Raw genomic sequence first — 15,459 nt, 5'->3', positions numbered from 1 at the left:
CTATGTTTTTATCATTCGACGCATAATTTGTTCCATGGTTCCCAACCTTCTAAATTGCTTCCACACGTCTTCAATGCATGGATAAGATAAAAAAACAGTTACTCAATCTAATATCTTGGTCTTATCTCAAGCGTCATTGTCGATAATTATTTTTGTCGAGCTCATGAGAACATTATTCTCATAAATTTAGAAAATATGCTAAGTCTCGGGTCTTAGGGTTAATGTGGCGAACTTGACATCAATTGTCAAAATCGCTTTTGTCAAACACTTCATCAAATGCTCTTATTTTCCGCTAAGTTTTATCTCAACACCATATTCCTTCATCAAACTTATCACATTGAGAATTCCATGCTAACAAATTGTCCCCCAAAAAATACCACTTTCAACCATTTGGGAGATAGGTGACATTTTTTAAACTTCCACAATTGTTCCAAGTAGTGCGCCGACGTCATCGCCATCATAACTACTTTAGCAAAACGTATTTTTGAGACTTGCACCCAAGGATTTTCATCATGGCTCAGCTTTCCCAGGCTGATCGCGGCCACACAAAAAATCCACCTTTTTCTAATCCAATTTCGGATTTAAAAATAATAAAATGAAGAGGCACTTGTCAGCATAGGGAATACCAACTGCCTATTTTTAAAAAAGAGAGAAGAAACAAAGAGTCTCCTTCAAACAGTTATAAATACTTCTCTTCTCCACCATTTTTCTTTTTCTCTATTTCTACTTCAGCTCTCCAATATTTCAGAAAAATCTCCAAAATCTTCTTAGTCTTCATCTTCTTCAAAGTTACTCACAAACTTTACAACAATGACATCTTCATCAAAAACAAAGGACACTCTACCCCTTGCCGCAACTATCAAAGTTATAATTCCTGCTGGAAATCAAGTTTATGTTCCTAAACCACCCATGGAAGAAGAAAAAGCTCCCATGTAAGAAGAAAAATCTCGAATATGTAAATCTCAAGTACTCATTCCTTTCCCCATTTCTGATAAAATACATGTGTTTTTGGGTCCACTTCCCGACTCTACTGCAAAAACTAAGAAAGTGGAGGAAATATTTCCTTGTTATTATCGTACTAAACCTCTTGTTTTCTTAAATCAACCTTATGATCTAAGCTTCATGAGCACTCCTTGTCGCGTCTTTCGTTCCGCACCTTACCCTATGCAAAAAGATTACATCAAGTGGTCAAACAAGGTAGAATCGAAGAAAGCGCAAATTTGGAGAGAACAAGGCATGTTCAATTTGATCCAATTGTATAGGGTTGGCCCTACGTACTGTTACAACATGATCTTCGCAACGTTGCAGTTTTAGGAAAGTACGACGAACACTTTCCAGCTCCGCTGTGGGTGTATTACGCCCATTATTTGTCGCTACAATAACTGGTCTTCGAGAAACTAGTGATGTTTTCGACCCCACTGTGCGGGATGAAGATACCATTAACTTCCATTCTTAGCGTACTAGCTTTACCAAATTCATCTTAGACCACCGTAAAATCCATACTCATCCTTCAGTCCACGATGCGGGATGAAGATACCATTGACTTCCATTTTGGCAAAAACTGGATTATTAAATCATGTGTATTTAATTTTCCTCTAGGATCATGTAGTACTAAGCCATGTTTAGGATCTCATGAGTGTTTTGTACCTTCTTCCTTTATATCTTCAACTTGGAGGGATGGTCTCATAGAAAGCCATTTTTAAAGATCCAACACTTAAGGCCTTGTTTGGCTCTGTCGACATCAATTACACCTTCTGTAAATCAGTCTATATAAGATTACATGCTTTCTTTCTTCTCTTGAATAATCTCACTCAAAGCAAATACAATCATCGACTGCCTTTTCCAGGCAATAAAGCACGCAAAGAACCATTTCTAGAAATCTCTCCATGATTCAGTGCTTGTGCCCAACAGACCACTAAACCATAACATGACTAACTCGACCAGAGTTAATGCAAACAACTTGCATTTAGAGGCTTTGTCACCATGAAGTGATTAAACCAGTTGTTGATGAATTGCACGTGCTTGTCTAAATCTCCCTTTCGATTGTAATCCACTAGCTTGGGCAATTTCTCCATGGATTTATGTATTTTGCTTTCCAAAATCCTACCGCACAGAGGATGCTTCTCCTGATTCTTTGATAACTGATTTTCTACTTGATCTAGGGGAAGAGCGTGACTGCTTCAATATCCCTCGGGGATTTGGGGATGACTTTGATTTTTCTTACTCCTCTTCCGATTTCTTAATTTAGGAGTATCAAATTTCTTCATCGCGGTTGAGTTCTCCTTGATACAACCTCTTGAACAACGTTTTCTCATGGAGGAGCATTATGGAAACTTTCTTCGAGGCGCAAAAACCTTTTCTCAATTGATTGAAATTCTAATGTCAAACAATGTGGTACATGTTGTTCAACACCTTGTTAGCCTTACAATTCAAGGTTTGCGCACAATAGTTAGAAAAAAAGGTAAGGCTTCAAGTTCTGAGACTAGAGGTGGAACTAGAGGTCCAATCAGAGGCATTTGGACGCGTCTAACTATCTAAGAAGCCAAGACCATATCTGGATGCAATGGAACCTATGCTCCTAGATTTGTAACGCCTTTGTGGAGGAGATGGTTGATTGATTGCTGCTTGAGCTGCGACAGCAACGATGGCTTCTTGCGTAGTGGCGAAATGAGTAACTTTGGATCTAACCATTACTTGGAAGCGTATGAGTCATAGATTTGGAAATTCAGGAAATCAAAGTTTAAATGGTGCTTGATTGAATCCAACACGATGAATCTTCATGATCGATTTCAAGTGCTCTTAATTCGTTGACCTAAGAAGGTTTCAAATTGATGAATCATAGAGCGAACGTGAAATCATGGAAAGCACATGAATTAGAAGCAAATTTCCACAGACAACGTCACTGTTTCGTTCTGGAACCATAAAAGGAATGCGAGTCAAAGATAATGGCAAATTAGAGCTTCAAGTGCAGTAGAGATATGGCTAATATGCAAGGTTAGCACTTCAATGCTCAATTCAATATGTGAGGGAGAAAGTGAATTAAAACTGAGTATCTGAATTGACATGTTCTCTAAATATAATAGAGAGGCAATATCATAATTGGTATTTTCCATACGTAGATCACAGAGAACCATTGGATGCACCTGAAGTTTAGATCCTTTATGATTATTAGTAGGATAATTCTCGTACGCTGAGAAGATTCTATAAGAGTTGCAACTTCTTCAAAGGTGGTCGGCTGGAACCATTGTGGTTGGATTATATATATATATATATATATATATATATATATATATATAATTGTCAATTCAGGTATTGAGTTTTAAAATACAATTTTAATTCACTATTCTCACTCACATACTGGCTTGAACATTATAGAGCTAATTTGTCAGCCTTATCGGCACCACATTAGAATCAAAGGTCCACCACTATCTCTGATCCTTACTCCATTCTAGTTTGAGTACAAAACAAATAGCAACAAGGTCCAACTAAAAAATCCATTAGGGTTTTGGTCTTTTAGCACATATGAACTTCACAAAGCGCAAGCAATCAACCTTCCATTATGTTGTTTTAAAATATTTGACTGATTAAAATCTTAATCATATTAGAATTACTCAATTTTAATCTTGCTCATATCTTGATCATATCAGAATTCCTCAATTTTAATCTTGCTCAAAATGATCGTTGGAAAAACTTCTTTATTCCAAAAAATGCATAAATGATTAAACCTAATTCGATAAATAAAGAAACAAATCTTTAATCAACCAGAGATTCACTCAACGAGAATCTACTTCTTCCAAGCGAGACATGATGTCTCACAAAATGATAAACATTATGCTCAACATGTTATGTCCTTACTTGATCACTGAGAGACGATCAAAACACGATGTCTAACACTTTATCATGACATCTTATTTTATATTTCTAGTATAAAATGATGTCAATCGCATGTAATAACAAATCTTAAAATATATAAACAATAATATGTATTAAATAAAGAGAATCATATCATTAATAAAAAATATAAATAAAATCTTAAAATACACCATTTTACTAAATTATATATTAAGTTAAGGATTTAACTAATATGCTTTATTGACCATCCTTGTGAAAGAGGACCATATATATACCATATAAGAATTTTAAATAAAAAGAATATTTTTTTATAAAATAAAAATTTCAATTGATACATTGAATATTCAATTTCCAATTATTTACCCTTATTTGTTTGAACAAATTGCTTTCAATTCTTATAAAATTTGTAAAACTTATGTTTTTATTTTAAATATGTTTTTATTTTAAATACTCTTAGTCATTTAATAATAAACATCTTTAATAAATAATTAATTATTTTAAAATGAATGTAAGTTTTACTTTTGAATGTAACAATTAATTATTTTCTTGATTGTGTTATTCAATTTATAACTTCAACCTCAAATGTTCCATTTAAATTATGAATTATATATTTAAAGTTAATTAAATTGAATTAAATAGTAAAATCAATATTGTTTAGTGGAACATTCTTATTAATTATAGTTAATATGATAAATTTAATAAAGAAAATCATATAACGAGAACAAATATAACAATTGTTTTGAAATAGAGAAAAAGATATAAATATTATACTTTTTTTTATAAAAAAAATAAAAGTACATTGTATACTACACTACAAAAATTTAAATATTATAATTCAAATCATATTTATGATGGTGGAAATATATTAATAATCAATAATATTAATTTTTATAATTTTTATCATAAAAAACTTATCTTTTTTAGATATATTCCTATCTGATTAATATATAGTCCAAATATATTTATTATTTAATATATTTAAAAAATTAAACTTTTTTTCTCAAAAAGATTAGAGAGAGTATTAATAATTTAATATAAAAAATAACCGTATTAAAATTTATTACTACCATTATTAATTTCTGCTCTTTAGTTTTGTTTTACTCATGTATATGTGGTTATACGACATTGCTTGATTCTCGTGAGATGAATTTTCAGTTCCATTATTGGTTAAATACCCTCACCCGATACAAATGCCTCATTACCAAACACATAACTAAACCCTCAAAACAAACAAAACGACAAATTTCACGTGGTCCCCACACCAAATACTTACAAGCGCGTGTTCTCACATCCTCGGAAACATCAAAACCCCAATTTCTCACGAGAAATTCCAAAAGCAACGAGAAAACAGAAGCATAAATAAAGTGTTCAATAAATTAAATAAAAAAAATATTATGATTTTAAAAAAGAAAGCGATGGTAGAGGAAAAAAAGTGTTCGGAGTGGACGTGTGTCCGAATATTCACTAGATTTTAATCACTAGTTTCGAATCCGTAAAACTCTCTACTTATCACTTATCAATCAGAACACGATAACTTATCATGATAACCTAACTTAATTATCAGATAAGCTATTTTACTTATCTCTGATAGGTCAGTAGAAAATGAAAGACCCTTCTGTGTACATTATATAAATGCATCGAAGATAGCGAAACGGAGTCTTTTTATTTCTCTCTCCTCTCACCCCTCTCTCTCTTATCCGCAGTCTTTCAAACCCTAGAAATTTTCCGTTTGTAATAATTCTCTTGAATTTTTCAGGTTTTCGACTCTGTAAGTTTAGATTTCGAGTTTAAGCTGTGTAGTTCATCTTTAATTTTGTATTTTGTTGGTGGAATTGAATTCTTATACTGGTTTTTTTTTTTTTTTGTGTGTTTGAAATTGAATATCGGTGTTTGTAGATTTGTTTGGTTTCGATTTGAGCACTGGAGATGACTTCTTTGAGCAGAGAGCTGGTATTTCTGATACTCCAGTTTCTGGAAGAGGAGAAATTCAAAGAGTCTGTGCATAGGTGAATAATCTTCCTTGGCCTTTTATTTGTCATTGTTCTTGTGTTTTTCTCCTGCAAATTTTACTTTTTGGGTGAATTTTTTTGTTTTTTGTTTTTTGAATTTTTCCTGATTTTTGTTGATATTTAATTATTACTGTTGTTATTGTTGTTTTATATAGATGACATTATTTTTTTGATGTTGGATGGTGTTATTGGTAATCGACTTATTTATCTGTGTAGTAGTTTTGGTCAAGGTTTTGAATAACGGTAGCAGTCTCGTTGCGGTTGTGTAAATCGTGATTTCGGTCGGGTTGGTACAGGTGTTGCGATATTAATTGCGGTCATCGCGATGTGAATTAATCATAATATATTTTCCATCATAAAAACGGTGAATAACGGTATCAGTATCTCTTGATATTGTTTTGTTGCGGCCGTTTTCGCGGTATCGGATCGATTTTAAAAACTTTGGTTTTGGTCTTTAGCTATGGTCTGGATTGTGAATTGTATTTGAATTGGGCTTAATAACAAAGATATGAAAGGAATGTTTGTTTTTTTCTTTCACGTTTTTGTATTAATTTAATGCTGAGTTCTTTGTGTATAGAATACTGAGTCATGAGTGGAATAGGTGCATGATAGTGAATTATCGTAATCTATCGAAACATTAATAGACAAGTATTTTCCGCACATCGAAATCGTAGCCTGTTTATTAAACTTTGTATCAAGATCAGTGTTATCAAATAGCGGCCATGGCGGCGCTATAGCGGATAAACATGGCAGTATTTGGGCCCGCTGTAATAGTAAATATCGGCCAATAATTCGCTATAATGGCGCCGCAAAGCTGCTGGGATTGCTGGATTTTGACTTTCCGCCATGGACAACACTGATCAAGATTTAACCATCTTGCCAGATTGTCAGGGTTGCCCTACAAAATGCAGAAAGAAACTTATTTTTTGAATATGAAAGCTGTACATATCAGGTGCAGCTCTTGTAGTTTTTCTAATGGTAACAACAAGGGCTGAGATAGATCCACCATCCCATCACTTATAAATTGGAATGTAGATGATGATAAAATTAACTGAAAACTCTCTCTTTCATTGCTGAATGTTTCCCATTTTGTACGTCATCATTGCATCTTATTTCTTTCTTTATAATGCTTGTTTACCGCACAGGCTTGAGAAAGAATCTGGGTTTTACTTCAATATGAAATACTTTGAGGAAAAAGTACAGGCTGGTGAGTGGGAAGAAGTTGAGAAGTATTTATCAGGGTTTACCAAAGTTGATGATAATAGATACTCCATGAAAATATTCTTTGAAATCAGAAAGCAGAAATATCTGGAAGCACTCGATAGGTATATATTATTACCTACAATTCTTAATCCTTTTTGGATTTTTCTAGTTGTATCTGTAGTTTATTAAAGTACTTAACATGTTGCTTTATCTTTGATGTTTTTAAATTTTAGGCAAGACAAGCCAAAGGCTGTTGAGATATTAGTGGGTGATTTAAAAGCATTTTCCACCTTCAATGAAGAACTATACAAAGAAATAACCCAGCTGTTAACTCTTACTAATTTCAGGTAATGTGTTGAATACATAGTCCGGTGTAATACAATATCGTTTGTATGTCATATCTTATCTTGTCTGTTACATTGGTGAGAAAAATGAAGTTAATCTAGTCTGATTCAAACATTAGTATTCTTTAATATTCATTCAAGACTCATAAAATGATAACAGTGTGGAGATTGTAAAGTACCAAGTTTATCTAATTGTGCTAAATGCCTTTTATGACCAGTAGACTTACCAGATCCATTAAGTTGCAAGACTGATAAGTTTTTCCTTTTCATTTCATATGTCAGGGAGAATGAGCAGCTATCCAAGTACGGTGACACCAAAACTGCTCGAGGGATTATGCTGTTAGAGCTAAAAAAGCTCATAGAGGCAAATCCTCTGTTCCGTGATAAGCTTATCTTTCCTGCATTGAAGTCATCAAGATTGCGGACATTAATCAATCAAAGGTATATAGATGCTACAATAGTAGATAAATATTCAGGTTAAAGTTTTCAACCTAGTCTCACTCACCCCGCCCACACAGTTCATTAGAATTTACTGTGTTTTATAACTGCTGCTTCATACTTCATTGGGGTCTCTTTGCATGGAAAATGGAAAGAAGTTTTTGTGGCTTTTGCCTTCCTGATACATACAAATACTATATCTTTTGACTTTTGCTTGAGATTTTAACTCCTTATATAAAATTGATTGTAGATTACTTGATTAATGGTAAGAATTTAGAAGTTTGGCCACATTTTTCATTAATTTTAATTGTTGGATTTTGTGTGTTATGCCTTGCCTTCTCTATTATTAATCTTTCTTCGCCTTTCGTTGATTCAGTTTGAACTGGCAGCACCAGCTTTGCAAAAACCCAAGGCCAAACCCAGATATAAAAACTTTATTTATTGATCACTCATGTTCACCTTCCAATGGTCCTCTAGCACCAACACCTGTCAATCTTCCAGTTTCTGCTGTTGCAAATCCTGCTGCTTATACTTCCCTTGGAGTGGGAGCTCATGGTGTATGATACCCTGTATTTCAAAAACTTGGTTCCTTACACTTGTTTATTTAATTTATCATGCGGATTAATGAATATTTTGTTTTCATTTATTTCTTTAGCCCTTTCCACCTGCCGCAGCCACTACTAATACTAATGCTTTGGCCGGTTGGATGGCCAATGCCTCAGTTTCTTCATCTGTCCAAGCCGCTGTTGCCACTGCATCAAGCATACCTGTCCTACAGAATCAAGGTTAAAAATTTGGTTCTCCTTTTGCCCTTTTATTTTAAAAAAATGTGTTTACCTTATTTTGCCAATAACTCGCATCATAAGTCCCATTAAACTTTATTCTACACATTCTAGTTTTTTCACTTCTTTAGCTTCATTTGAACGAAATTATGGTAACTAGTGGCCTAGCCGTTCAAATTGCATTTATAAAACAAAATTATGTAAATTATTGAGCAGGATAGCATGTTCTGAAGTTTTGCTTAGTATTTTAGATATTCAAAAACCTCGGTGTTAGAGGGTGTCGTGATTTGTGCTCCTGTCATTTGGTTAACAGTGTCTATCTTGAAGCGTCCAAGGACACCTTCAACCACTCCTGGCATGGTTGAGTATCAGAATACTGATCATGAGCAGCTGATGAAAAGACTCCGGCCTGCTCCTTCTGTGGAGGAGGTAATATCAGTAATCTTCTGTTTAAGATATGATTAGATTGTTTTTCTCTACGCACATAAATTGTCTAACTCATCACTAATGTTCATTTATGTTATCTTAGGTTTCTTATCCTTCGGCTCGACAAGCCTCTTGGTCGCTGGATGATCTTCCAAGAACAGTAGCTATGTCTTTGCATCAAGGATCCTCTGTGACAAGCATGGATTTTCATCCTTCTCACCAAACCTTACTCCTTGGTATTTCCTATAATTTTGGTGTTTCACTTATAATGTTTCACTACTAAAATCCTGACAAGTGTTATGTGACTGCATTTTTTCATGAGCAGTCGGTTCTAACAATGGTGAAATTTCGCTTTGGGAACTCGGGTTGCGAGAAAGGCTGGTGTCAAAACCATTCAAGATATGGGACATATCAGCATGCTCTTTACCATTTCAGGTTTGAATCTCATTTGTTAATACTGTTCAGTATTTTCTCTATGTAATATTATGGGGTGTTTGTTTTCTGAGAATTGAAAACCATTGGAATCTTATAGTTGAGAATTTAATTTCACAGGCAGCTATGGTCAAAGAAACACCTATTTCTGTCAGGCGTGTCACTTGGAGCCTTGATGGAAGTTTTGTGGGTATGTTATGTTTTCAAAACATATTTTGAAGCTGTTTGATTCAATATCTAACTGGTTGCTTTGGTGTAGGTGTTGCATTTGCTAAACATTTGATTCACATATATGCCTTCATTGGATCGAATGAGCTTACCCAACGTATAGAGGTGAGTTATTCTTATTAAGGTAGCTAAAGTTGTAATTGCAGTTTGATTTATATTTCTTTCTTGGTGCAGATTGATGCCCATATTGGTGGTGTGAATGATTTAGCATTTGCTCATCCAAATAAACAACTTTGTATTGTGACTTGTGGAGATGATAAGTTGATTAAGGTGCACAAGATCTACAAATTGTCATTTTTTATTATGCAAATAAGTTGTCTATTTTTTCTGAAAATGAAACTCTTATCAGGTGTGGGATTTAACGGGACGAAGGTTATTTAACTTTGAAGGGCATGAGGCTCCAGTATATTCTGTCTGTCCTCATCACAAGGAGAACATTCAGGTAGGAAGATATATATATTTTTTTCTGTTAGTTTATTCTTCGGAAGATATCGTGCAGCTTTCCATAGATTATAGTAATTTGCTAGTTATGTTATCATGTAACTTTAGCCATCTCCATTGGGATTTGTGATTTAATTTATGAAGATATATAAACATCATTAATTCATTGTAGTCACTAGAAAGTTGCAGTTTGCAATTCCTCACAATTTTGTGTCTATTATATCATTTGTTTTTCATCCATGACTTTGAAGTCAGCACTCAACAGTTTAAATATGCACTTCCGTACTACTAATCCTAACTGAGCAGGCAGGACCATCGAATTGTTTACAGGATTGCTATTACATCCTCTCACCTCTTGTACATTGTCATTGATATTATGATTTCTTCAAAGTCAACAGGCATATCAAATAAGACAAAATTTCCGGCGTGTCCTACATGCAATTTTGTTGTACATAATCTTCTAGCATTTTAGGTTTTCTGTTGTCTTCTCATGTTTTGGAAAAAAGTATCATACAAAAAATGCTTCCAATAATAAAGAAAGATGGAAACCTGTTTTATTTCTTTCCCATCTTTCCTGCACCATCTTTAATCCACACTTACAATTCTTTCATTATTAATTTGGAAGCGAAGAAAATTCAGAATCTAGGAAACTCAAGTGCTCTTTCTTTACATGAGTTTTATATGCATTTTGTCTATAATTGTATTATTCCATTAACACCGCTCAACGTTACTAAAGTTTGTTATTGAAACTTCGCAGTTCATATTTTCAACAGCCATTGATGGCAAAATAAAAGCTTGGCTATATGATAATATGGGTTCTAGGGTCGACTACGATGCCCCTGGTCACTGGTGTACTACAATGCTTTACAGTGCTGATGGAACAAGGTAAGAGATTTTAATGGGGATAATTGTCAAATTGTTAGATAACTGTGATGGTATTAAATGGAAAACTGTATCAACATGCCTTTTTTTTTCTCACCCTATTTCTCTAGATTATTTTCTTGTGGGACGAGTAAAGATGGAGAGTCATTCCTTGTTGAATGGAATGAAAGTGAGGGAGCAATTAGGAGAACATATAATGGATTCAGAAAGAAATCTGCCGGTGTAGTCCAGTTTGACACAACCCAGAATCGCTTTTTGGCTGCTGGTGAAGATGGCCAAATAAAGTTTTGGGACATGGACAACGTTAATCTTCTAACAAGCATCGATGCAGAGGGTGGACTACAGGTGGGTTTTACTGTTTTATGTATTCTGGAACATAACTTGCACTTCATGTAACATTCCTCACATGATTGGGTGAATTTATTCAGGGACTTCCACACTTGAGATTCAATAAAAAAGGAAATCTTCTTGCTGTCAGTACCGCAGATAATGGATTCAAAATTCTCGCTAATGCTGGTGGTCTTAGATCCCTAAGAACAAATGAAACTCCAGCATTTGAAGCATTGAGGTCTCCCATTGAATCCACTGTAAACAAGGTTGTGCTATAGTTCAATGCTTTTCTTTGGTTATTGATATTTGGATCAAAACAAGAATTAACAAGTTTATTATATTTGTTATTTAGGTATCTGGCTCTTCTGTTGTTAATGTTGGTCCCGTCAGCTGTAAAGTGGAAAGGAGCTCCCCTCCGAGGCCTTCTCAAATTCTTGTATGGAGCCCAATAATCCTTTCCTTCTCCTAAATTCCTCTCTTATTAGGAACCTCATAATTCTAATCTTCATGAATTGGTAAAACAAACTTGAATGGATAAGGATAAAGATTGCAAACAACTGAAGAATTTTTTATTTGTGTAGTGAGATTGAAAGAGAAGATACCAAAGGTAGACAATGAAAATTATATGATAACCTTGCACTCAAGGCTATCCAAAGGAGCACTCTCCTTTCACTAGAGCTTTTTCTAGTTACAATTTAATTATTCAAAGCTATCGTTCCCCTCTATCAATTGAGGGCTTTTTATAGACTTTCTAAGAATAGCCAACGTAACAACTCATAACAACCACCTAGCAAACTTATTAGCCAACTAACTAACTCTTAACTAATGTAAATGTAATTATCCAATATTTTTTATCCTAACAATCTCTCTGACACAATCCTGTTTTTCCTTATACCACTGGCCACTCAATAACTCTCCTCTAGGCCCTCCTTCCTTCTAGAATATACTATATAATATCCATTTTACTGGCTTCTTAGAGTAACATTGATAACTTGTTTACAACACATTGATGGTTTTTCTATTTTCAATACAGAACGGAGTTGATCCTACGGTTAGAAATGTGGATAAACCCAGGACAACGGAAGATGTAATAGATCGAACTAAATCATGGCAGCTCTCTGAAATTGTAGATCCTGCCCACTGTCGACTAGTTAGCATGCCTGACAGCCCAGATACTTCCTGCAAGGTTTGTTGACTGTTGAGTATGTGACAATTAGCAAGCTATTTTCTATTACAAAATGTGTTCTGTGAAATTCTGTAACACTGGAGCATGTATAGGTTGTTCGACTTTTATATACAAATTCTGGAGCTGGTATTTTGGCCCTTGGTTCAAATGGTGTTCAGAAGCTGTGGAAGTGGTCGCGGAATGAACAGAATCCTAGTGGGAAGGTAAAGTAAATATTTACCTGCATCTCTCTCAAGTCCCTTCTCTATAAAGCTTTTTTTATTACTTTTCCCCTTTCAATAGGTAACTAAATTCTGAAGTGTATATTATTTTAGGCGACTGCCAATGCTGCCCCACAACATTGGCAACCCAACAGTGGTCTTCTTATGACCAATGATGTCTCGGGTGTCAACCTTGAAGAAGCTGTTCCTTGCATTGCACTCTCAAAGAATGATTCATATGTTATGTCTGCATGTGGGGGAAAGGTTTCTTTATTTAACATGATGACATTTAAGGTATGTGTTGCTGAAGAACAGCTGGATATTCATAATTCACCTAGTTGCGAAGTTTATCTGTATTTTATAGTTTACTTTCTTATAGGTAATGACAACATTCATGTCTCCACCTCCTGCCTCTACGTATCTGGCTTTCCACCCTATGGATAACAATATCATCGCCATTGGGATGGAGGATTCAACTATTCACATTTATAATGTTAGAGTGGATGAGGTGATTACTATCTTCAATTGCTTCCATCATTTTAAGAGTTAAATCATTATTATTTTAATAATCTCATGTCTTTTCTTGGGATATCTTCTAGGTGAAATCAAGATTGAAGGGTCACCAAAAGCGAATTTCTGGTTTAGCTTTTTCAACCAATCTTGGCATCTTGGTTTCATCTGGTGCTGATGCTAATGTAAGTCTTGTAACGGTTCTTTCATGTTAGGTTCAGAATGACATGCGAAACGAAACCTCTTATTCATATCATTTAGTGCCCAACAATAATAATTTATTTTGAAGATCTCTTTGTTAGTTATCTATCAATGGTTTTGCTTCCTGTAATATAAATGATGCTAAAAAATAGCCTTATGTTTTCTGAACTTGTATATACTTCATAGAAATTATTTTATTGTTGAGTTTCTAAGCATACAGTGTGCATTCCGAAAACCATTAACTCAACTGAAATAATTTCTGGACAGCTCTGCGTGTGGAGTATTGATACATGGGAGAAAAGAAAATCCGTTCCTATACAACTACCTGTGGGGAAGGCTCCTGTTGGTGAAACTCGAGTGCAGTTCCATTCAGACCAACTCCGATTATTGGTCTCCCATGAGACCCAGTTGGCAATATATGATGCCTCTAAGATGGAACGTATTAGACAGGTAAAATTATACTTTTAGTTAGTATTACTGAGGTGACTGCTGATAAAACTAAATTGATATATGTGCGTTAATTGTTGCAGTGGGTCCCACAAGATGTTCTGCCTGCTCCCATATCATATGCAGCTTATTCTTGCAATAGTCAGTTAGTTTATGCTACATTTTGTGATGGCAATACTGGGGTTTTTGACGCTGACAGCTTGAAACTAAGATGTCGCATTGCACCATCAACATACTTCACACCTGCGACTTTAAACGGGTAAGTTTCAGTATAACAGACTGGACCCAACTTTTAGTTTTTATTATACTGAATTTTGAACTCTTAATCATGGGTGTGTTGTGAAATTTTAGTTTCAAATTGTGATTCACGATTGTTCAATATTTGTGTTGGAACTTGACTCGTTAGTGGTGTTGTAAAATGTCATATTGCAGAGGCCAAGCTGTGTATCCTTTTGTTGTGGCAGCTCATCCACTCGAGCCCAACCAATTTGCTCTTGGACTGACTGATGGGTCAGTGAAAGTGGTAGAGCCTAACGAATCAGACGGAAAGTGGGGATCTAGTCCCCCTATGGACAATGGAATGATGAATGGTAGGACAGCATCATCTACAACAAGCAACCACACACCTGAACAGGGCACACAACGATAAGAACATTCATTGTATCATAATAGCATATTCTTTCCATCTGTAAGTTTAGCAGCATAGATATTTAGATTTCGATTGCCCTTCTCATTTGTCCCTCACCAATGTCTGGTAAAGGTCAGCTTGGACATAAAAAAGGAAAATGTTTAGCTGTAAGCTCTTGTACATGGTCACAGCTCTAGCACATTGGCTGTACTTTACTGTAGTGCAGTGTTTTTTTGTTTCTTGATAACGTTGTGAATTTGTGCATTCTCAAATTTGTTTATATGAAATTTTGATCAAATAGAGATTATATATATTGCAACCTAGGGACGTTGGAAATAATCCCCTCCCCTTCCTACTGAGTATTGCTATACAGCCCAAAATGAAGATGGAAGAACATGCATAGCTAGAAGGCAGTTAATATTAGGGGTTATAATGATACGGGTTGTATCTGGAAGGTTCATTTGGAATCCATTCCATTGAATGATGTTTGCGGCATGCGGCAATATATGAGTGGTTAAGATTACACCGAACCCTCCTTTCAATAAGAAAGGATCCGGTACCAAGGACAGTATGGGAGGACTTGAGGTTGAGGATTAAAATGAGTTAAGAACAACATGTTTTCTTCCAGGGAGTTTTCATTCCACCCCCAAAAAATGCGGGGAGTGTACTGAAAAGATTCATTTGATAGTGTATTTTGGTAGATTTGAATATAGTTTTTCCTCCCTTCCCCGCATTTCTCAAAACGTGCAATTTGTTTGAATTATTATAGAATAGGAACATGAAAATGGAGGGAGTTTTTTTTGCTAGTTCGAATTATTATAGAATAGGAACATGAAAATGGAGGGAGTTTTTTTGCTAGTTCGAATTATTATATAATAAGAACATGAAAATGGAGGGAGTTTTTTTTGCAAGTTCGAATT

General features: G+C 34.8%; 1 protein-coding gene across 1 annotated transcript; it reads left to right on the top strand.

Moving 5' to 3' along the window:
* Positions 1-5,480: 5,480 nt before the first annotated feature.
* LOC131610544 (topless-related protein 3-like) lies at positions 5,481-14,841 on the top strand. Its single transcript, XM_058882517.1, has 26 exons — positions 5,481-5,620; positions 5,749-5,858; positions 7,007-7,186; positions 7,298-7,411; positions 7,691-7,849; positions 8,223-8,403; positions 8,502-8,631; positions 8,942-9,057; positions 9,158-9,290; positions 9,380-9,489; positions 9,607-9,676; positions 9,746-9,819; positions 9,889-9,984; positions 10,064-10,156; positions 10,913-11,040; positions 11,148-11,382; positions 11,466-11,633; positions 11,720-11,803; positions 12,401-12,553; positions 12,646-12,756; positions 12,868-13,047; positions 13,133-13,261; positions 13,353-13,448; positions 13,732-13,914; positions 13,995-14,170; positions 14,344-14,841. The coding sequence occupies exons 2-26, from the start codon at positions 5,779-5,781 to the stop codon at positions 14,558-14,560; spliced, it is 3,396 nt and encodes a 1,131-aa protein (XP_058738500.1). The 5' UTR covers positions 5,481-5,620; positions 5,749-5,778; the 3' UTR covers positions 14,561-14,841.
* The last annotated feature ends 618 nt before the right edge of the window (positions 14,842-15,459 follow it).

Source organism: Vicia villosa, linkage group LG6, assembly GCF_029867415.1.
Source record: "Vicia villosa cultivar HV-30 ecotype Madison, WI linkage group LG6, Vvil1.0, whole genome shotgun sequence".
Classification (NCBI taxonomy): Eukaryota; Viridiplantae; Streptophyta; class Magnoliopsida; order Fabales; family Fabaceae; genus Vicia; species Vicia villosa.
Note: the sequence above shows the minus strand (reverse complement) of the source record. Positions and strands in the feature narration are given on the sequence as shown.

Excerpts from the sequence above, each read along its gene's own strand:
- LOC131610544 (XM_058882517.1), top strand. The coding sequence starts at position 5,779 with ATGACTTCTTTGAGCAGAGAGCTGGTATTTCTGATACTCCAGTTTCTG. Across the intron at positions 8,404-8,501 it reads TTGGAGTGGGAGCTCATGGT|CCCTTTCCACCTGCCGCAGC; the intron begins GTATGATACCCT and ends TTATTTCTTTAG. Across the intron at positions 11,383-11,465 it reads ATGCAGAGGGTGGACTACAG|GGACTTCCACACTTGAGATT; the intron begins GTGGGTTTTACT and ends GAATTTATTCAG.